General features: G+C 49.4%; 1 protein-coding gene across 1 annotated transcript in view; it reads left to right on the top strand.

Annotated features, from left to right (window-relative positions):
• Positions 1-4,044: 4,044 nt before the first annotated feature.
• Positions 4,045-23,124, top strand: part of LOC144175129 (uncharacterized) — a 101,906-nt gene continuing 82,826 nt past the window's right edge. Inside the window, exon 1 of the mRNA XM_077704209.1 lies at positions 4,045-4,479. Coding sequence (XP_077560335.1) covers positions 4,380-4,479 — 100 coding nt within the window. The 5' untranslated portion in view covers positions 4,045-4,379. The remainder of the gene's footprint in view (positions 4,480-23,124) is intronic.

The following is a 23,124-nucleotide window of genomic DNA, read 5'->3' as shown; positions in this document are numbered from 1 at the left end:
GTGCCGCGCAACAATTCCAGCAGTCAGTCGCTGTCGATCGGTCGGGTCATTGTTCGGTCGTAACTGGCAGTGGAAACACGCTGAAGCTTCTCGTCTAGATTCGGGGTCTACGACGGAGGCGAGTATGGGTGGACCTCTCGTTTTCGAGTCCTCAACACGTCTGCCGCGTCCAATGTTTTTCCCGCGCTCCTTCGGGGGTTCCTCTCCTCCTGTCGCCACGCCCAAGCGCGACCAGAACTGCGGGCCGCCCTTTGGTCCGCGCTGCGCCGTGCGGCGGCTCATTTCAAAGCGAAAAGCGCCGACGGGGACAAGCGGCTTAACATCCCCTAGTCGCGGCGGAGGTCCGTTTTCAAGATGGCATCGAAAGGGCCGCACGCAGGATGCGTTTTTAAGTGGGCACAGCTTTCGTCATCCCGAACAGAAACAGACGTTGTTGTTGCTTTGTTTGGCGTCCATGCCTGAGCTCTTCACACCGGCTAGGCCTGCTGATTGCCCAGCTCGAAGGGAGCCGCTCGGGCTGGCTCGGCGGCCTCTGCGTCCACACAGAGTGGCGCCTAGAGAATTAGCTACGAATGGAGTAGCGCGGACGTATAGCTTCCGCAACGCTTGTTGCTCAGACAGCCTGCAGAGGCTACAGAACAAAGGCACGGTCTGAAGCCGAACGACCCCGCGAGTGGCCTACACAACCTTTGAAAATTTAAATAACCATACACTGACCATTGACCGAGAAATATCGAGCCGATATCTATCACGCTTATGCGATTCAACTAACCCACTAGCTTTATTGAACGGGTCGTCATCGCAATGAACTTCCTTGTCAAGCGCTATACATTGAAATTTCTGGCAGAAATTGTGTATGACAGGGCGGTGCTTAAGTTGTCAATAATAACATATAACGACCCTCAGGTTTAAGCAATTTACAATGTTCTTCCAACATTATTTCATTATTCGCATGCCTGACCCTTTCTTATACCGAAACGTGCGCGCGCCGAAACGTCCGCGTACTTAGATGTCCGTGTACCGAAAAGACTACCGAACCGACCTGTGTCGCGAAAAAGACCGGAGCCGAGCTCGGGGCCTGTTTTATGCGGCTTCTTAGGCCCGGTCAAGCTGTGTACCCAAGACTTTTGGTTAAAGTCGTATTCTCATAAACCTCGGCGAAACAAGAAAGAGGAGTAGGAATAACTAATTTAAATTGAATGGACTCGAAGGTTGTCAACCATAGCGTGAGGGGCCCCCCACTCCTCCACACCTGTCACGAGTTAGTCAGCTCCGGTGTGAAGGTGAGGTTGAAGCTCCTACCTTCAACTTTCAATGCGGGCAGCGAGCACACTTAATAACTTTTTTATATGGTCGAGTGGGGCCCCTGACAGCTGTGGGCCCGGGGCTGCAGCCCCCGTAGCCCCCACCCTAATCCGGCCCTGGCCTCATCGCCTGCGTTGCGTCGGCGCGGTAAATTCTACAATGAATCTTTGGGAGAGTCCTTCGCCCTGCAGTGGACACAACCAGGCTGATGATGATGATGACAATGATAATGATGGTTGTTGTGGTGCTGGTGGTGGTGATGATGATAATGATGAATGCGTTCTATACGAAGCAGGCCGCACTAATTTCTAGATTAACCGGAAAGATCTACAATTGAACCCAAAGCATGCATATCAGTTTAGCACCACTTTGAACTTTCTCTTGAGAGTGGGCAAGTCAATTAACGGTGGCGTTCATGCGCCCTGTGTTTCCATGTTTGAAATGGGCAGGTTTTTGGATAAGCAAACAAAGATATCGTGTCCCTAAATACGCGCGCACGCACCTATGCTTAGCAGATGATGTGGAGCGGATCGGAGCAGGGTAAGATGCTTCCGCCAACTGGTGACAAGTTAAAAAAAAAGAGGGTCATTTGCTATGTTTGGGTGAGACTGGTGTGTTCGACAACTGAACCCACCTAGTAACGTTGCTGACAGCCTTATAGTGCTTCCGCCTTTCCTTCATCTCCACGTTGGCGATAAGCGCGCTTGCCCCCACCTCGATGCGTGGCGAACAATTGGTCACCCACGATTACGGAGTACGAGGTCATGATGCTGACAATGATTATGCATCTACGAAGGATTAAAAACTACCAAACAAATCGGTGTATTTGGTATTTTCCGGAATACCTTTTTGGGATAAATCATCTCGAACTGATGGAGCGGTCCTCCGCTCACTTCTGACTGCATTCGTACGTGGAAAGGAACTTGTTTTGACAGGCAGCAAAATTTGTCGCCCAGTTGCTAAGCGATTGTGGCAGAACGTGGCACGTCATTCGGCCGTGCGTTGCTGCTCGTCGTGGGGCGTTTGGCATGACTCGTATGGCCTGTTGTTTCGCATGTTGTGACATAGTCGCGTTTCCAGGTGACGGCCCCAACCCTGATTGAACGGCAGACGTGGAGGATCTACTCGTGGGGTGTCACTTTCCTGCTTTCTGCTTCCCGTATTGCCCTGCGCTTGCTCCTTAAATTCCGATCAGCAGGAAGTGGAAAGTTCCTAATTTCGCAATACCTCCCTCTCAGCTGTTTGCGCTCAGCAAAGGCTACTAGAACAGTTTTCTCTCTCTGCCTCTCCATTAGAGATTAAATAAATGATGGGCGACAGGCAGCAGCAAATTCACATAGTTTCGACAGACGTTGACGCGAAGATCATTAAAAAATTAGATTTAAGGTACAATCGGCGGTTCGCTTATTGTTTTAAAATTGGAAAAGTACAGATTTCCAGTGGGCCCTTAACTTCATGAAGTGTTTATTCAAACTCACACTTTTTATGTCTTGTATCACAAGATCATCAAAAAATTAGATTAAGGTGCAATCGCCGGTTCGCTTTTTGTTTTAAAATAGGAAAAGTTCAGATTTCCAGTGCGCCCTTAACATCATGAAGTGTTTATTCAAACTCACACTTTTTATGTCTTGTATCCCAAGATTGTTTTTTTTATGGGCAGCTATGAGAATAAATTGCTACTTAGGCGCTTAGAAGCTACTGTTTTAAAAACGTTTTGATTTTACTCAATGTACAGCAATCTAAAATTGCAGTGATACTGCGGAAAAGAACTAAAACGAGAAAAAAAAAATAAAATATCAGCTCTGCGCGGAGTTTATTAGAGCCAGCGCTTAGAGCTTGTGAACCTTCAAAGTTATCAGTTTGTAAACTTGTGCAGGTCGACTAGGAGGCAAAAAACGCCGTTGAATCATTGGTGACACGTTCGCCAACGGCTCATACCTGAAGCGGAGTACAATATCAAATATTTGCGAGACTTATCTGAATCATCACTTACTATTCGTAAGCCGTATCAGCTTCAAAACTTGTTGATGTCGACTAGGGCAACGCACCACCGTCCGATCATTCGACCGATTTGTTCTTATCATTGCTTACTCCTCGGGAATCTCGCACGTATCCGTTTGAAAACTTGTTTCCGAAGAGAATGTACTTTCATCGAAAACGCCTGACGGGTAGCAAAAGAAGTGAGGCTTAAAAATAGCAAGTTTCGAAACTCCTGTTGATGTTATTACAAATATATTTGACAGGCACTTCGAAACGCCGCCCCTAATAAAGCGCCAAAGCGTTCATTCAAAGCAAAATTTTCCTGTCTTAAGGCACAACAGCGCAAACTTGACGGGACATACAGAAGGCAATTACGCAAGCGCTTAATTCGCTTTATAATTAAATATATCTCTTTCATTTCCACTAGCCCTTTCCCTTTGCAGAGAGGCGTTCATCGACGTAATCTGGTGGATGTCCTCTGAACAAAATGTTTTTGCAGTTGAGTTAGCTGTAGTAGTTGACCCTATTATAAGTGCTCGTGTTGTCTTCTCTATGCCCCCTCAAGTTCGCGCTCTTCCATCATTTCTTCTGTTATTCGTCATCCAATCCAAATGTTAAACACTCACTTTTCAAAATTCCCGCGCGGGAAGTGATTGGTTCGGCAGCGCTGCTCCGCGGCGACCGCCTAAACCAGTCTTGCGTAAACAAAGAGGAGGAGAGGGGTAGGAGCGCCGGGCGTCGTCGTCTCTTCCTGCGTGCCGCGTTTTGATTCGAGAGAGGCTGTGCGCTGCGGGGCAGCGCCACCGCTCGCTTCCTCACGCGAGTTTGTTCTGTAGAGTGCCGTTGGTTGTGCGTTCCTGCTCCTGTCAGCACTACGCAAGAGCACGCGGCCGGCGGCGCTGCTTCGTTCGGCTGTGCGTAGGCCGTGTGTGTGTGTGTTGCCTGGCCGTGTGGTGTTCGTGCGCTACTCTTGGCGACTTTCCCTGGCGCTGATTCAAGACCCGTGATCTGATCCACCTGCTAGGTTTCGCTCGCTGCATCGGTGTGAAGCCGTTGACAGGAAAAGAGCGCCCGGAGGAGTTATCCCGCCCACGATGCTGGCGTTGGAAGCGCTGACGAGCGTCGCGACGCTGAACAACCTCGCGAGCTCGACCCGGGCGGCGGGCGTTCCCAAGTTTCGGCGGCTGGCCTATCGTGAGTACAAAGTGTTTCGGAAACGCGTTTCGGGGGTGAGTTTCCTTCGACACGCGGGCGGATCGCGGATGGGATCAAAGCATCAGTGCTGGGTAGTGTACAGAGTGTCGAACCTTCCAGAATACCGGTGATGGTCGTGTTCGAATTCCGGATGGAAATGTTTTGTTCCCGATCGGCTTTGGCTTGACGTTTTAACCGGTATCACGGTTCATAAACTGGCGCAAGTCCAAGCGGTTCGCAAACCCGTTCGAAGTTTCTTACCTCGCGCTGGTATTTTGCACTTGTTGGTAGGCGTGCAATGAATTTCACAAGACTGATGAATGTGAAATTGTACTTTTTGTGTGATATATGCGCCGATCGCCACTTCTACTGAGAATTTCTGCTACTGTGTAAAAAAAATGCCAAAATCCGTGGCCACTGACGAAGTGGTCATGATACAGTCCGGTGGACTAGTACCGGGCTGTAATCCTTCTACCTCGTTGTTTTCCTTAGCATGCTGCCTGTGCTCCTTATAGTCATTGATTACCGAAATTATGCGTATTTAAAGGCAATAAAACATAAAGAATATCTCTTCGTTACCCCCCATGCGCGGGTTGTTTTTCATGTGTATCACATGTTTTCCCGCACCCACTGAGCGCATAACCACTTTGGGGATTGGCCGAGAATTATATGTAGTCGGCACTTACGGACATCGTGGGGGATTGGCATGAAAAAACATAGGGTGAATTGGGTCAATTTCTATCAGCAGTGGCGCGCCCTTGCAGAGGGGGTGGTCCTGCAAGAACTAGTTTATAGCAACCACAGGCTTCGGACGCGCTTTGAAGGTCGGGTTTTTGACAGTTGATGATGCTGATGGCGGTGGGGATGATTTTTAAAGCTTTTGCTGGATTCCCATTTTACTTCTACTCAAATTTTATGTGCGCCAACATTTGGCAGTTTCTTTTGCATTTTGGAGTTTGTTGAAACTAGAGGGCGTCTTCTTTCGGACCGTGAATATTTTTTTCGCACAGGTCATCGTGACTTTTGCTAGTGAATCTTTAATCAAGCGCCATTTATTTTAGGAACTTTTTAAGATCTTCAACCATCCTCCATAATGGAATAATTACGAATTTTATGTGTGTGGTTGGAGACGGACCATCGCACCCACTGCGGGGCACCAGGCGCCTAGCCTGGAATTTTTTTCGGGAGGGGGGGCGGCGGGGGAGGTGCGCGTGGTCGACCAAAAGATGGGACGGGGAAATATGTAGTCAAGGCTTATTGCGCATTGCTTTTCAGACGAAGCTTGAAATAACCGATTTTAACCTGCGATTTGTGTATGCTAAACTCTAACAGTAAAGCCCACCTTAAGGAGCTTAGATGACGATGATGATGACCAAAATTCCCGTTCGCCGGTCTATGGGTAGGCCACGGGTGATTCGTTCGTCCGTAGAGCAGGCGGTTATGAGGGCACTTGCTCGTGAGCGTGATCGTCAGTGGCGCGCGGTCCCCGAAGTTCGTCAGGCGGAAGTGGAGGCCAACACTGGGTCTTTACTATCAAGATTCGCGTGTTTTAGATTTCACTTTAGGAAAGGGACTAATAAGTTTTCTTATCAGCTATGAAGTACAGTCGAGCACGACTTGAAGGTTATCGCGCCAGCATCGAGCGCCCACGCGTGCCACCGTCCTACGGTTTCGTTTCGGAACCATGAAAATCAAGATTTCGCACTCTTCTCTCCCTGGTTGGCCGTTCCATGCTACAACAAAGGCCCGCACGACTGACTTGCCGCCCTTTGGGTTTCAAGATTTACGTTCATTGTTATTAAGCCCAGACTTGGTCGCCTTTTATCTACGCCGACGATAACGAAACTGGCATGGAAGATTTGCTTAAGCTGGTGTTTTGTCTCCTTCATTTGAAAGAGTAACCTTCGAATCGCAGTGGACTGTACGTGTGGCGCATTCGTATATTCTGGCGATGAAGCTATAACAAGGGCGTCTTCGTCCTTAAGTGGTCACCTTTTTGTTATTTTTTGTGCTAGTAACGTCAATAGTAAACTTACGCTTAGGCAGCATATAATTGCACTGCTGTTGAACGTTGAGCTTGTGGCACGTTTCTTAAATGTCATTCTATTTCTATCTGTTAAATCGAACAGCCATGGCTTTAGTAAAATTCCGGTTAAGCAAATACAGAATGCCGATTCTAACCAAGAGGGAGGTTTTATTGTTGGTTTATTGTTCAAACGCAAACGCAATACAGGAGGAGGTCCCGAAGTTCCAAAGAACTGTCCGCGGGACCTCCCATGAAGAGATATCGAACATTGCTACATTTGAAAGCAGCGACAATTATACATTGCTGAATAAAGTAACCTGATTAGTACGAAAAACACTTCATAGACAAGGAAACAATTGAATAGAGCCAAAAAGACAAAGCTCCGCAGTAAAGAGAATTGTGCAGTTTTGTGGATGTGGGGGAAATACAAGATGGGCAGAGCAATGCTTTTCATACAGCAGAAATTATGGAACTGCAATAGTCAATGAAATGCGGTGTCGGTAGAAAAATAAACGTATCAAGGTTGATATAGTTGACTGAACAAAATACAGTGGCATGCTCTGTCATGTGATTATACATTGTACCAGTGTAAAGACAAGGAATGACACGCTGAAGTCCGGACCATAATGTACGTTTATATGCGGCCTTTCGTGCTCTTCCGTCGTTTCCCGGCCTTGCTGTTCAGCCAGCGAAACCGCGGGACTGCCTCGATCGGCTCGTGGCGGGTTTCCGGCGCTGCTCGGTATATCCGGCGCGAAATGCAGCCGGGCTGTATATGTTGACATGTACAGCATCTGGAGAGGGCACGGGATCAGACGTTGACGTAGCCATTGTTTTCAGCTTTATATGAGCAATATTGTCCTTAAAACTGCAGGTTCCGCGCCTGCAGCCGACTTCAGGCCGATCTTCAGGCTACTTAAACCGCACCCCAGCCTGGCACAAAACATTTCGGGGGGGGGGGGGAATGGGGGGGGGCTGGCTACGCCCTTGCGTGGCACTCGAAATGCTCCGGCTACTCTGCAGTGGGGCACTGCGGTTCTTGCGGTAAAATAGAGGGCAGGCGAAAAGGGGTAGGCAAGATCCGAGGCGTGCTTGCACTCGGCTCTCTTGTAGGCTGACGTTTTCGTCAGCCTGTATCAATGACGAAACTCAAGAAAGCTTGATTCGCTGTCTTCCAAAGTGGTAGAGGGAACACGAAGACCAACAAATTGGGTCGTCGGCGTCTTGAGGTCAGCGGTCAATGAACTCGTCGTCATCACCGTATGCACATCTTCGCACACTCCCCATGTGGAAGACCCTTGTGAAAGCCGGAAATTGTTCGTCGAATCAGTCCGCTGACACACGGTGCTCACGCGTAAAGTCTGTACAACACTGCGTGCGGGCTGTTTCCTCTCCCTTTACGGTCACAGCAGTAAACACGGCGGCTTATTTTCAGCGAAGCTGGGCAAGCTTCTTCAGTATCTTTCAGGACACTCCAGATAAGATCTTATCTGGCGCGTCTCGCGCCGCCAGCACGCGCAGTTAGCACACGAAGGGCGGCATTCATCGCATCAGTGCGCTCCCTCTCCCCTCTTATTTTTAAACGCATTCCCAGATTACAGCGCGCCCTCCCAGCGTGCCTGCGCGAGCCGTGCTGCATTGGCGTGCCCATTTAACGGCGTGTAACCTTAAGGTGTCCCTTTTGTCAGCGGTTATAACGCGGAAAGGCAGGCTAGTTGGTGTGGGTTCATAGCAGCAACTTTGGCACACTATATACACGGGGAGAGAAGCAAAAATGTTCCGCCACATTGGCAATTTAGATGCGAAGACTGAGGAAATCGTAGCTGGTGGTCTCCACTAGTTCTAACGTGTGTTTTCTTAGGCCTGCCCTTTATTAAGATAAAGCTGGTTAAAAAGCGGAGCTTTTTTTCAGGCAGAGTTAAATCGAAGTCCACAGTCCACCCTCCTAGCGCCCCAAATCCAAACTTCCAAAGTGTGACGTCGCAGTCAGATTCAACTCAGCCGAAGTTAAAACCCAGCGCCCGCGCTACGAACCCAAAGGAAGTGCTGAGCGCCCCTAACTGCATGATAGCGCTACCGTATAGACGCCGGTTTCTTAGCGCGAGGGACTCAGGTTCGAGTCTGACCAAGGGAAGCGTTCTTTTTTTTACTTTTTAATTGGCTTCACCTACGTTTATCCCCGCCGCTGCTAACCCCGTACCCCTCGGGCCTTTGGGGTGTCCCAGTGGTTAGGTTGCCGGTTTCACGGCGTAAAGGTCCCGTGTTCGCTTCCCGGAACATTTTTTTTTTCTTGAGGCTCGCACTCCGAACGCCGTGGACATCTTGCATCCTCGCCAGTTTCCCTGCACTTCTTGTCCTAGCATTTTTCCCTTCTCCACTTCGCCGATGATTGCAAGTCGTGAACCCTCAGTCCACTAGCACCGTCCACCTTGTTCATCGATCAGGTCACGTGCTTACAGGCAAGCAATGCGTCAATGCTTTTAACACCGCGCTTTCGTCTGTATTTATGAAAGAAACAACCGTACCTTCCCCTCTTGCCACGATACAATTGACATCCAGTATGTGTTCGGTCATTTTTTGCGCTGCAGGTATTTCATCGGTTATCCAAAACATGAAACTGTCCTCATCAGTTGGTGTTGGTGAAATCAGCTAAAAAGTGTTAAAAAACATTTCTGACAAAATCGCCGCATTTTTGTATTTGATGCCGGCCCAGCCGCTCTATGCCGGCATTCCTTTAGATGACTCAAAAATAGGCAAGGTCCTTTACATCTACAAATCAGGTAACGATAAAAGCTGTCCACGGAATTACTGGCTCATTTTTCCAATCTTATTTAACCCAGACAGAATGGTTTTCGGAAAGCATTCTCTTGTGATTCACAACTATAGCAGTGTTTCTTCACGACCTGTATGCGAACCTTGGAAACAACTTACAAACTGGCGCAATCTTTCTAGATTACTCAAAGGCCTTCTACACCATCCCCCACCAAATACGCATGCTAGAATTACCCCAGTTAAACTTAAACCCAAATATACTCAAATGGATCGAAGCGTTTCTAAGTAACCGTTCTCTATTCGTGCATGTCAATAACAAATCTTCCGATTGTATAAAAGTAACATCAGGTGTACCTCAAGGTTCGGTTCTCGGTCCCCTTCTATTTATAATATACATCAACGCTTACCCTCGGCGTATCCTGCAAATTCCGCACGTTTTCAGCTGACTGCGTAATCTGTCGAACCGTAACTTACGTTCACTACCAAGCTATTTACAGTACAGCCTTAACTACAGTGAAGAATGGTGCGATAAATGTCTTGTCTCCCTTAACCCGAACAAATGCAAACTTGTGTCCTTTTCCCGCTATAAAAACCCTATTCTTTTTTCATACAGTATCACAAATGTCACTGTGCAGTCAGAATCATCCTTCAAATATCTGTAGGTGTTATATTGTCTTGCGATCTTACTGGAAGCGCGCATATTACTAACGTAATTTCATCCGCAACAAAACAATGGCTTCTTAAAACGTCACCGACGCCATGCACCCCAGCATATAAAGTTGCTCAAGTACCAGTAGACCCTCATCAGATCGAAGCTCGAATATGCCTCCCCCATACGGAAGCCACCGCAAACATATCTCATAAACGACCTTAATCCTTGCGAATTCCGCCGCCCGATTCCTTCACTCCTTGATCTCCTACGACATTAGCGTTTCATCATTGAGAGCACATTCCGAGTAATCACGGCTCTCTGTTCCCTCCGTATCGCCACCTTTTTCCCCTTTCATAAAATGTTTCACGCTTCGCTCGAATGCAGCCCCTTATACATTGTCCCCCCGACATACATTTCACACCGCACCGGCCATCCACTTGAAGTGTACCGTTATCGTGCCAGAACTGCTACCTTTCCCGCCCATTTTCTAAAGCGAAGCTTTAGTGTTCTCACTGATGGGGTCTGTAACTCTAAAACGCCCTGCAAAAAAGCCAACTTTCTCTGATGATGAATGATCAGGGGTGCAGTGAAAGAAAAAAAAAAGGGCAATCTCCACTAACGTGAAACTTGGCAAGGGGCGGAATGCAGTGTATTCGCGTATTCCTGGCGCATTGGTGTTTTTGCCTACGGCGATGAAACCGTTGGAAGAGGGGGGGGGAGGTATACAGCTTTGCTGTAAGTCTTGTGTCTTTGAAGCACGAAGTGTTCTAGCGCGAGGCGTTTGAAACCGAGTGTCCCGGTGTGTTCTTTTAGTGCGCGTTCTTGCCCACGGACACGAAATGATCTTGCGCGAGGCGTTAAAAAAACAAGTGTCCCCTTGTTTTAGTACCGTGACTACATGAAACGACTGTGACAGGAGACGCCAACAGCCTGAGCCCCTAAGGTGCTTCACACCTAAAAAACGCTTCAGTGGCCGGAAACGAATTGGGGTCCCACACGCCACGAAGCCGGCGTCTATGCGATTGTTCAACTTCGACACTGTCGAAAGTCAGTCGAAATTCAAGCGACTACGAAAGAATCTGTCACGAGAGAGCTCCGCGTTCCACCATCGTCGTCGGTACACCGGGGGGGGGGGGGGGAATGCATGTTTTAAAGACGATAGTCTTTCTAGGGCTACTTAAACCCAGAAATTTTGGTCTGTCTGTATGTATGTATGCCCGTCTGTATGTCTGTGACTCGATTCAGCCACCCCGCCAAAGTAAAATGGATATTGCACAATAGTCTTATATACTCACAGCCACATGTAAACGCCTAAGCCCGGTTTATATGTTCCTACTTGTCAACTTTGTTGATCAAGAACGAGACATTACGCAAATGTAAGACAGGAAATTAGTACACAAGGGATATTTACAGTGTTCCTTTACTAAAAAATTCATGGATGCTTGGTTTTTTCAATAGCAAATGATATTCTACATCTACTGCAGGAAACCGCCGCCTCCTGGCGGCATACGAAAAATCACGCGGCAACACCAACGAAAGGTTCCACTAGCTAGGTTCCACGTTCTGCTTGGAACGCACGTGGAGCACGGCCACGCGGCTCTCTAAACCTTCTAGTCGGCCGCCTCCATTCACGCGCGTCTCCGCCGTACTGCAGCGCTGGCATCGAGGAATCGGGCCTGTAGCAGAGGAACGCGGTAAATTCAAATCGCCTTGCGCAAACCTTTAGAGTGTTTACCTTGGAATGAGCGCGACGGTACAGGAACAGCTTGATAGGTCAGCGGGAAAGCAAAGGGGGGCATTTCCTTGGCAAATGTCTACAAAGACTATCGTCTTTTGACGACATTTGCAGCCAAAGGAACAGATACGCGGCCAATTTTTTTTTTTTTTCGTACATCCAACGATTGCAATGGCCTTTCCTGCTGCATTGTTTCAACCACCTGCCCATCAACCATCATAGCAAATGTCACAACTCACCTTTGTTGGTAAAGCTTATGTGTTCAAATGTTTTCTTTTCGTTCAAATGTTTTCTTTTCTTTTCTTTTAGTAATTTTCTGTTTGCTGTTAACGATCCGCACGGATAGAGCTCAAGCTTAAACAACTCCGCGGTTAAAAGGTGACGCGAAGACCGCGTAGCACAGTAGTAGCTCTGTTTTCCCGTATCTTCTTGGAAATAATCACACAAAAAAATAAACTGCTTGGTCTTCCTGTCACCTTGTTTCTGTCCCCGTGTATAGCGTGCGCAAAAGTTGCCACTACGAACGTAATGGTCCTCGAGCATTCGAAACGGCCAACGCAAGCTCGAAAGAACTCTCGACAGGATACTGTAGGGCAACACAACGGTACCCAGAAGAATTTCCGGAGAACACAATTTCGGGCTCCATATAGACCAACGTTGCGGGCTACCCACGAAAGGCAATGCTTTAGTGCAAACGCAGCGGGTCCCCCAAGCTCTCGGAACAGCTCGAATAGGTCGAAAGGGCAACATGGCAGCTGTCTCCGTGCTTGAGGGGCCCCAGAGAATCGATTTAAGTGTGCACAGTTTTTTTCTCTTTTTTTTCAGAATTGATGGCTTTCCGACACAGCCGCGTCGGAATGTCAGCGTTGTTGTCTGTCAAAACGAAAAGTGAGCGCAGAACGTACGTGTAAGTTCTCAACTCACTTGCAATGACTCTGCTACGTAGTTTTTAAATGTCACAGGCGCGCAAAATACTATTCTGCTAAATTGAAAAACGAACAACGGTGCTCGTGTTTTCAGTACATTCTGCGCTCCCTGGCGACGGTCCGTGTATGCTCAGCAGGCGCTAGGTTGGGAACGCCCTCTAGTAACTTATTCGTACTGCGCAGGCGTAGCTCCTCGCTTAGAATGCGGATCGTATGCACTAAAGACAACGCGCTCCGTCGTTCGTATTTCAATTTATCACGATAGTACATTGGGAGTGCTACGAAACGAAAGCGCGCCTGTTGTCGAAACCACGTGGCCGAAAGACTTGCAGTGCGCTGCCTGTTCTTATCTGCGCACCTGTTCGTTTGCTGGCGCTCTTGTTTTACCGAATGACCAAATTGTGGCGTTTCGACCGAACACCTGACGTTCTTTTGTAGAGAAAGCTTCACATGGCTATGTTTGCCAGAGCGTGCACCCCGCTGGCGTCCACGAAAGACGTCAGTGAAAGCTGTGCCCGGAAAGATGGGGACCATGGACCCCTCCTGCCGGAACTCATGCCAAAACCTTGCGCACACGAATTATATAAAAAATGGGGTTCGGTCGGCACCAGAACCCCCGGACGCTCGCCGCCGAGTCTGTACACAAAGCAGCCGCGTCGGCGGATTGCCTCGAAAGCGCGTCATCCCTATTTCATATTTGCCGCTCTTTCGAGGCGCTTTTTCAAAGAAGGTGCTATGAGTTGTGCCGCGCCTCCGCCAGATGGCGCCACGGGTCCCGCGACCGAGAGAAGACGCAGTGAAACATCCCCCTCGCGAGGGGCACGATCAAATGCAGAGCATTTCCGGGGGCGCACGACGTTAAGTAGTTTGCGTTACGTGAATGTTGTTGCACTTATGGCAACTGCTGACGAGAGAGCGCTCGTCAGCAGTAATTTGAATGAGTCAACGATCTAAGGCGCGTTCGAAGCGTCCCATTCTGTGTCGGCTTTGTGGCGCAGTGGGTAGAGCACCTTGTACATTGCGTTCCGCCCGCAGGGTCGAGGGATCGAAACTGGCCGCCGGATAGTATTTTTTTTTATATATATAGTAGGGAGGGGTGCGGTGCGGACTACGGACGTCAACGCGGGTGACATCGTGAGTTACTGAAATGCTCTGCATTTAAAAAAGCGGTGCCAAAGACGGAAATTGAAATGAGGAGAGCGCCGTGTCGGGCAAGTGACTCAAAGGGGCCACAAAATATGTTCATTAAAGAGACTGCTTTATCCCAATAATAGTGATGATCGTGACTATCGAACCACTTCCTGGCGATTTCATGTGACGTCACAGGCCTTCGATTGTGCGCTTGGCGGCTGCCGACCGAAGCTCCCGCCAACAATTAAGACTGCGCGATTGTAGTAGGGGGGCCCGTCTTCCGTTTCACCGAATCACTCGAATGCTAACTTGCAGTTACTACACTGATCAGTATACGTTTTTAATGCGGGACCATATTACGTCACTCCATCCCATGTTGCGTCACTGTAGAGCGAAATTTGACCGCTCTTTTTTTAAATTTGCGATTTTTTGTAATAAATCACGTCTGTCGGGGCTGCAATCGAGCTGGGTGAGATACCAAAGGCTAGTTACTTCAAATTGAAAAAGAAAAAAAGTTTTATTTCGCCTACCTGGCCCCTTTAACCACTACTCTAGGGCAACGCCGGGCTGAGATATCAACGAAAGGGGGCCAAGGCGAGAATTAAAACAGAACAAAAAAGAGCCCGCTCCCCTCGTGGCTGTACAGCGCGTGCCCCCTTCCCCCCCCCTCCCTAAAAAATAAAAAATAAACAGTGAGCCTCTAGTTCCAACATAGGGTATAAAAACGTGCCGCTGTGCACGTGGTTGGGCGCGGCTTCGTGGCCGATTCACTGGATGGCGCAAGCTGGCCTAAGGCGCCTAGTTTGAACCTGAGGTGTAGTAGCCCGGCGTATGATAGGACTGCCGCGCTTCTCCATCAACCGTCGAGAGAGTACTGCGCTCGCATTTACGCATTATAAGAATCTCTCAGGTGCCCCCCCCCCCCCCTAGTTTTCTTGGCTAGCTTGGCAAAACAGTGCACATAGCTGGCGTCGCCTCCTCCGCAGCATTCGGGACACGCTCCGCAGCATTCGGGACACGCTCCTCTTTGCCGCAACAAGCACTCGCAACGGTGGCGTAGGAGACGGGAATCCCCCCCCCGTTGATCGGTAGTTTCCTTGTCAAAACCAAGCCACATACGGTCGACTCGAAAATGACGAAAATGTGGTCGACATCTTGTGCAGACGTCACATCCTCCGGACACTCGTGAAGGGCAAAAAGATTGTCGACGTAGCTAAAAGAATTTGCTGGCCATTACGGTACTCCCTAATGCGATATTTGGGCGCAGCCTGAGTGTGCTGAGGCAGCACTCACTCGTGGGTTTTCTCGACGGCAGCGATGGTCAGCCTCTGCGTCGGCGGCGCGAAGTGCGTCTCAGGAAGGGACCGCGAAGTGCGTCTTAAGCGGACGCACATCATAGTCACGCGCACGCCCCCCTCACGTTTTCGTCAAGCGTCGCGCCGTCGAGTGCCTCGTGCGGCCACAGCATACTGCTCCCTCCCCAACCCCACCGCACACTTCGGAGAGCGCTGGCTCGCGCCGCCACGGCGAACCGCCCTCCCCTCCCGATTTCGCGACACTCTCCTCCCTTGCTTTCCTTCATCGTTCGTTCTTTTCGTTCACTCATCGGTCCTGCCATCGTTCACTCGGTTGCGCCGACAACGCGGCTCAGCCCGGCGACTCTGGCTGTTACTCTGGTGGCACTCAACCCATTTTTCATCTGACTGATATCATCTTTCGTCATCTGACAAGGCGACTGCCGATCAACTCTGAGCTTCGATTTTTGGATTTAATTCTGCACGTTCACGTGCGTCACGTTTGTTGGCAGTATTCACCCCGTTCCCAGAAGAGCCTGCTGCCATTTTCAAACGGCCCACTCAAAAGTGTTTAATTACGGAATCGTCCAAGGCGCCTTAAGGAATGCCCTACACAGAGATTGCCACCGCCTTGCCCAGACAGCTTCAAAACACAAGACTCGTGGTTCCAAGAGGCGGGCTTTCCCGAATGGTTGGTCAATTGATTGATTGATTGTAGGGTTTAACGCGCCGACGCCACGCAGGGGATGAGGCGCGCCGTAGTGGAGGGCTCCGGATTAATTTTGACCACCTGGGGATCTTTAACGTGCGCCGAAATCTCGTGCACACGGGCTTTTCGCCTCCATCAGAAAAGCGGATGCCGCGGCCGGGAATCGATCCCGCGACCTCGCGCTCAGCAGCACAACGCCTTAGCCACTGAGCCACCGCGGCGGGTGAATGCTTCGTCAAGAGCCTCGCAGGAGTCTTTCTGAAGGAAATCCGTTAGGTAGGCCTGACAAGACCCGCAACAATGACGTGGAAAGAGTGGCCGTCATCCCATACCTGCATGGTGTGGTCCACAAACGTATGAAAACTGGAAAGAAGACTGGCGTCAGAGTGGTTTTTCTCTGCCCCTAACAAGCTTTTCAAACTCTGCAGAAAGGTCAACAGTAACAACCGAAGCTTGGGACGTTGCGGCGTCAAGCATAGATGTCCTATAGACTGATTTCAGTCTATGTGTCGCGTAGAATGTCCCACTGCCCGGCGGGAAGTCGTACGTACGACTTCGATGCGCATCAATGACCGCCTAGGCGAGCATGCTAATTCGCTCGAGGCGTTCCAAGGGAGCAATGCTGCTACTCGCTGCGTAAAGCATGGTTAAGCTCGATCGACCACGCCTCGAGTGTGAGCAGGTATACTTGGATCAACGCACACGTGAAGTTTCGGTGGCGTTCGAACTCTAAAATGGCGACGCTTGTGTAAGCATGTCATAAATCACACTGCGTGCAAAAGAGATAAGTTATTTGGGCGGCGTGACTTTGGTGGGTGACAGCACTGTTTAGTAATCTCTTCGTAACATTTGTTGTTGTTTTGCTTGTGCTCTTGCTTTTTCATATACACCTTGCTGTTCATTTCGATCAAATTTATTCCTCAGTCAGCGCCCCCCGTCCTTGTCAGCTCTTCTCGTCCCGTCCCTTGCGCTGTTTTAATCGTGGATCCTTACCGACTCGCCCAACTTCGCACACTTGTTCAATATGCCTCTGGTGACTGCGCCAAAGAATAACGCAGCACTAAGCGCCTGCTAGCACGCTTCAGCCTTCAGGCATAATCATGTAACCGTAACTTCTTTTGTCGGCATCCTGGAGAAGTGTCGGAGGTTCAGGTTCAGTTTCAAAAGTGGGTTCAGGTTCACTTGATGCGATATAACTACCGGCTCGGCAATCGCTTTGGATTATGTTCTGGTTCGACCCCCTGCTTTAATTACGTAGCTTAGCATTTGCACCGATTTAAAAAAAAAACAATTACCATCACTTCCTAAAGTAAGTTAAGAGAAGCGCGAAAGGCCAAATTGCGTCCAATCGATCGTCACACCTTCAAAAACCCAAATCGCAAATAAAGAATGAACCGATGCGACGATTTTTCGCACACCAAGTAAAGGCGTCTACGAACGTTCTAAATGTATACCGATAAGTGGTTTATGAGATATAAGCGTACTATCCTTGCACTCCTTCATGACCGATGCGTGTATTGTCTTATCTAGAACCGTTTTATGCCAAAGGGCACACTATCGCAAAAAAAAAAAGAGCCGTTTCTTTTTCTCGCTTGTCAAGTAACCGTTTTGATGCAACGGAAGCCCGGTTTCACGCATGCGCAATGTGTCCAGAGATCTGATCAGAGCTGTTCGGTCGACCAACCGGTCTAGGTCTGTGGGGAAATGCATTAGTTTGTGACGCCGTCCGTCCCACCAGAAAACCTTCCGCTTAAACAGTGAGCGGTGGGGGGAGTCTTTACCTAATGTTCCATGAACGACTTTACCTTATGTTCCATGACCGGGCCTCGGACTTCTTCGAGACACCCTGTTCGGCGTGCTGAGGGTGGCCGGTTATGACTCTAGAAGCACCAAACCATTGGCGAGAGGCAAAGCGGGTTCGTTCTGACTGTGAGGATATGGTGGGGATGTGTAAGCAGCTCCTCAAGCCTTTCAGGTTCCAATCACGACAAACTAGCAAAAGCATTGTCGCGCTGAACTGACGGACTGAAGGTGATGGATGATCTATACAACAACGCGCGCTGCCTAGGCAGCGCGCGTGAGTTTTAGGGTGTTTCAGGGTTTTAGATCGTTTTAGGACTGCGAGTTTTAGGGTGTTTTAGGGTGTTCTAGGACTGCGAGTTTTAGTGTGTTTTCGGGTTTTAGGGTGTTTTAGGACTGAGTTTTAGGGTGTTTGAGGGTTTTATGGTGTTTTAGGACTGTGAGTTTTAGGGTGATTGCGGGTTTTAGGGTGTTTTAGGACTGCGAGTTTTAGGGTGTTTTCGGGTTTTAGGGTGTTTTAGGACTGTGGGTTTTGAGGGTTTGAGGGTTTTAGGGTGTTTTAGGACTGTGAGTTTTAGGGTGATTGCGGGCTTTAGGGTGTTTTAGGACTGCGAGCTTTAGGGTGTTTTAGGGTGTTCCAGGGTGTCTAGCGACCGGGAAAACCGGGAAAAGTCAGGGAATTTTGCGCCACCTGGAAAAGTCAGGAAATTGTCAGGGAATTTGTCAATCAAGTAGTACCAGTCAGGGAAAACCACTTCGGGGCCTGCCCACAGTTTCAGTGTTGGGGGCCCCCAAGAAGTTACCGAACGCAACTCGTTCGCGCGCGACGAAAGCGTGAACCGCATGAAACGTTTTCTGGTTTTTCTGCAAGCAAAAACGCGCCGCGCACGGGGCGCGCTGGCGCCGCCGCGAAAACCACCTGCACGGTGCGTGTCGAGCGGCAGGCGCCGGCAACATGGCGGCTGCACCGGCCGCGGAGTAGTGCGGTAGCTCCAACGACCGCTTCTAACCGCTCTTTAAAATGCTACTCAAGGCGCAAACGCACTGGCTTGTGCAGGAAAGAAGCCACATCAGGCACAAAATCGTCGACGCGGCCGTGAAAATACCGCGCACGAATCGCGTGCAGAAACTCGCCGTGCGGCTCACGCAGCTCGCAGCTGGCTTAGGTTGCTGGTTGCACTTGCGCAGAGGGTCGATGTAGGTGGTGCCCAAATCGCACGCACAACGCGCTTTTTTTTTTCCAGCGAATTTTAAAAGTCAGCGCTTTTTTGGAGCTAATCTTGAAAGAACTTCTTTCTTATGACATCAGGAGCCAGAATTACCTAATCAAAAAGGAACTTAACATGATTTAGCGTGAACCGCGTGGGGCGTTTTCTGCTCGCGAAAATGCGCCGCGCACGTCACAGACGCTCTGACGCTGCCGCGATGCGGAACCGCCTGCACGCTGCGCGCGGTGCTGCCGGCAGCGGAAGCACGGCGGCGGCTTCGACCGCGAACCGGAGCTCGAGCGACCGCTTCTAAACGCTCTCTAAAATGCCACACAAGGCACGCACGAAGTTGCTTGTGAGGTAAAAGAGCTTATAAAACGGTACTATAAAACATCATCAGCGCCGCTAGTGAAAGCGCCCATGCGTGTTAAGCCTAAACATCTCGAGAGCTTCGAAACTGCCGCCATGAGGCGTGCGGCTCTCCATTGGCGCAAGTCGGCAGGCTTCTCCCATCGCCTCGCGCGACGCGCGTCATTTTCTGAGCGGGGCAGAAGCTGCCGCGCGCGCGAATCGTCGACGCGGGCGTCAAAAAATCGCACGCGCAACGCCGACGCGCCCGAATCGCGTGCAAAAATGCACCATGCGGTTCACGTTGCATGTCGAGCCAGGACAATAAAAAAAAAGCAAAAGGTGCTCGCTGAAGCGCAACTTGAAGCTTCTATCCCGCAAGATGAAATCAACTCTGAAGCCGTAGCAGGAGGCAAGCAAACCTCAAACTGAACAAACTGAAGTTAATGTATTTTGTATATGCTTTTTATATGCTTCACGGACCATTTACACAGAATGACGCCTGTTGTATAGGTCAGGGAATTTCGTTTAAAATAGTCATGGAAAACATGGAAAAGTCAGGGAAATTGAATTAGGCAATTTGCTAGACACCCTGGTTCTAGGACTGCGAGTTTTAGTGTGTTTTAGGGTTTTAGGGTGTTTTAGGACTGTGAGTTTTAGGGTGTTTAGTCGCTTCTTTCTTATAGTACAATACGGTACGACTACCTAAGCGCAGCATAAAAAGACAAGGACGAGATTCAAACTTCGCCGATAATGTCCCAAGCGATTTCTGCGGCTTAAATCCGTTCTTACGAAACTAAGCAGAGGGAAAGGCATACCTACACTGCGTTTCAATTAACGGTGCTGTCTTTTACTGCATTTTGACGAGAGAAAAAAAAAAGGTATTGCGTTCGCTAACAAAAGGTCCGAATGCCTTCATACATCTCGCCATTCGTGCTGTACTGCCAGACGTCGTTATCAGACAATAATGGAACTGTCTGTTTTCTGATTTTGTAGCGATTCAATCTCTGTTTGGCAGGTAAAGCTAGGCAGCATTTACAATGATGTTTCGCTGTCCATCTGCTGTCAGGATTGGGGAAACCAGCGTGCCTGGTCAGGATGTACGAACGTGCGTACTGACGTATACGTGCGGTATATTGTTTAATTGTTCTCCACATGGTGTGCCTGCCACACGCCTTGTATCATATCACACGCTCAGTGCATTATTGTAGTACAGCTGGACGGTAACCGAGGTTACGCTTCCTCCCAGCGCTCATTCTGCCGCGTTGTGTAATTTGGGTCGCGCTGTGTGGAGTCACGGAGACACGTGGCGCTCAAAACGGGGGTACATCTGTTTTTTTTTTCTCTCTTCGCTTAAAGAGGTGTATAAAACGTTTTTTGTTCGTGTAAAATTCTTTTTGAATGTAGTGGATATAAAGTGCCGTTTGCTTAGATTACGTTGCCACTTAATATACAGTTGAGCCCACTTATAGCAAACTCAAACCTCATCATGAATTGGTTCGTAACATTGGAAGTTCGTTGGAAACCCAGCACGTGTATACGGCGGGTGCACTGACGCGGCCACGGACACCGCGTGGACGGCGCGAGGCGATTTCAGGGCGCAGACTGCAGCCGTGAAGCGATATTGGCCACTTGGCCGCCGGAGTAGAACTCCCGGCCCAAAAAGAAATTAGACAAGCGGGAAACTAGCTTATAATATATACATAAATGTCCTATGAATTGTCATTGGGGCTGTTGCTCTTCCTGGTCGACGGGTCGGCATTGATCTTGGAGCTCAGGATCTTCTCTGTGTCTTTGAAAATTGTAGAAATTTTCGACCTGGTCAGATCGTACTCCTTAACCAGGTCGCAGTTTCTTGCTCCCTGCATAACAAGATCATTCACCATGGCCGAAGAGAACAACTGATGACAGCTCAGTGGCACTTGACGCGTTTCGGCTTCATGGCTCGCGTTTCAGGTTGCTCCCCGTTTTAGGGGCGAAGCCCGTTAGGTGCTGAGGCTGTTGGCGTCTCCGGTGGTGGTTGCAATCGTCGCTTCATGTGGTCATGGTACTAAAAAAAATTGGGCCCATCTCGCCGCGAGGGGGACTCGAGTAAATGCGTCGCATAGGGGGTGGGTGTATTGCGTTAACGTTTCGTGTTTGGGGAGTTGGTGGTAGTGAATGCGTTGTTGACGTAGTTTGAATGAGTCAAGGATATAAGGCGCGTTCGTAGCCTCCCATTCTGTGCCGGCTTTGTGGCGCAGTGGGTAGAGCACCATGTACATTGCGTTCCGCCCGCAGGGTCGAGGGATCGAAACCGGGCGCCGGATAGTACTTTTTTTTATATAGTGTAGGGGAAGGGGTGCAGACTACGACGGACGTCAACGCGGGTGACATCGTGAGTTACTGAAATGCTCTGCATTTAACACCGGTAAACTCATTTACGCCTCACGGTAGAACGTAATGCGTACTGAAAAAAATTCAGCGGGAAATTCGTTTACTCCTCCCGCTAGAGAGATTCGTGCTTCGAAGACACGAGACTTTTACAGAAAAGCTGTATACGTCTACCCCACAAAGGTTTAATCTTTGTGGGCAAAAACGCCTAGCCGCTCGGAACACACTTATACACTGCATGCTTAGCCCTAGAGCCACTAAATAAACTCATCTAGTGGCTCTACTTCGCTCCTTCCCATGTTTCACGTTAGTGGAGATGGCCCGGAATTTTTTTTTTCCACTTTTCTCTCGGCGGAACTGGAGAGGAAAGCGCGAGTGAGTATGAGCGGGGACTTCCGAAATGCATGCGTAGCTAATTTTATGGCCTTAGATATCCCTTCCGCCTACTTGTCCGCCCACAGGCTGGCCAGACGGGAGAGACGCATGTAGGTATTGGCACAGTGACAACACCAAATTTCTGCAAGTTTGCTGTCGTCTCGCTTCACCCATCTCCGTCGTGTGCTTCCTCCGTCCACCTGCAGACGAAGTTAGGGGGTAACAGCTACCATGTAACCACGACACTGACGTCCTTGTTTACATTTTCTTTCTTGTGGTTTTCTTTTGCTGGCTGCAATCTGTTTGTTAGAAAAAGTTGATGTTAGAAAAAGCTGCGTGAACCGATCGACGACGTAAGACCTCCGAGTGAAACATTAGGCCTGTGCTCTCGCCCTATCACTGCTGCCATTACTTTAGAAAAGAGATACATGCCCACAGAGTAGCACATACTCGCCAAAGTAGCACATGCACTGGCACTGAAGCTGGTAGAAACGAAGCAAGCAGGACAGCGCGTGTCTAGGTAGTTTCCTTTCTACCACCTTTAGTGCCAATCTTCTCAAGCCGCCCACCACGCGAGACAAAAGAAGCAGGAGACATCTGTTTCCTGGGAGAAACAGCCAACACACACACATAAGGAAACAAAGTATCCCGTAATTACTATGCAGCGGTGCCGGAACCCACCCGCGCAGCGCGGTACCTGACGCTCAAAACGTTTTAACATTCCGAAAACGGCAAGGATTCCTGAAGGCGACGATAGGCATAAAGTTGAACGTTTTCCAGCAACAGCGAAACGGAAGCTGGAAAATTGTGTATACGTATACACCGTTCTGCTGTACAGAGGTAATTTAATGTCGGCATCACCACTATACACAAATACAATGTCGGGAAGACATTTTTCAGGGCACGTATTAGCAGCCTGATGTCAAAGTGTAAAGGCTTAAGGTTAAGAAATACCGCATTGAAGAAATGCTTCATTCACCTCAAGGGTCTTTAAAAAAATGAGCAGTGGCTTAGCTCGGCTATGCCAGGATATACGTAGCGCGAGCTGAGGTTCAGCAATCCAATCCAACCCAATTCAATCCAATCCAGTCCAATCCAGTCCAATCCAGCCCAATCCAGTCCAGTCCAGTACAGTCCAGTCACTGCTCCTCGCGCCAGCGCAGCACGGCTTTCCAGGAGCCACGTGAAACGGCTATGAAGCGGCTCCGGCGCAGCGTCAGACTTGGATACTGCGCAACGGAGGCGCACAGTTGGGCACGCGCCAGCACCAGTGCGTCTGCCGCTGCTATGACGTC

The sequence above is a fragment of the Haemaphysalis longicornis genome, unplaced genomic scaffold (assembly GCF_048455015.1).
Source record: "Haemaphysalis longicornis isolate Haplotype H1 unplaced genomic scaffold, Haemaphysalis longicornis Haplotype H1 scaffold_3, whole genome shotgun sequence".
NCBI classification, from domain to species: domain Eukaryota; kingdom Metazoa; phylum Arthropoda; class Arachnida; order Ixodida; family Ixodidae; genus Haemaphysalis; species Haemaphysalis longicornis.
Note: the sequence above shows the minus strand (reverse complement) of the source record. Positions and strands in the feature narration are given on the sequence as shown.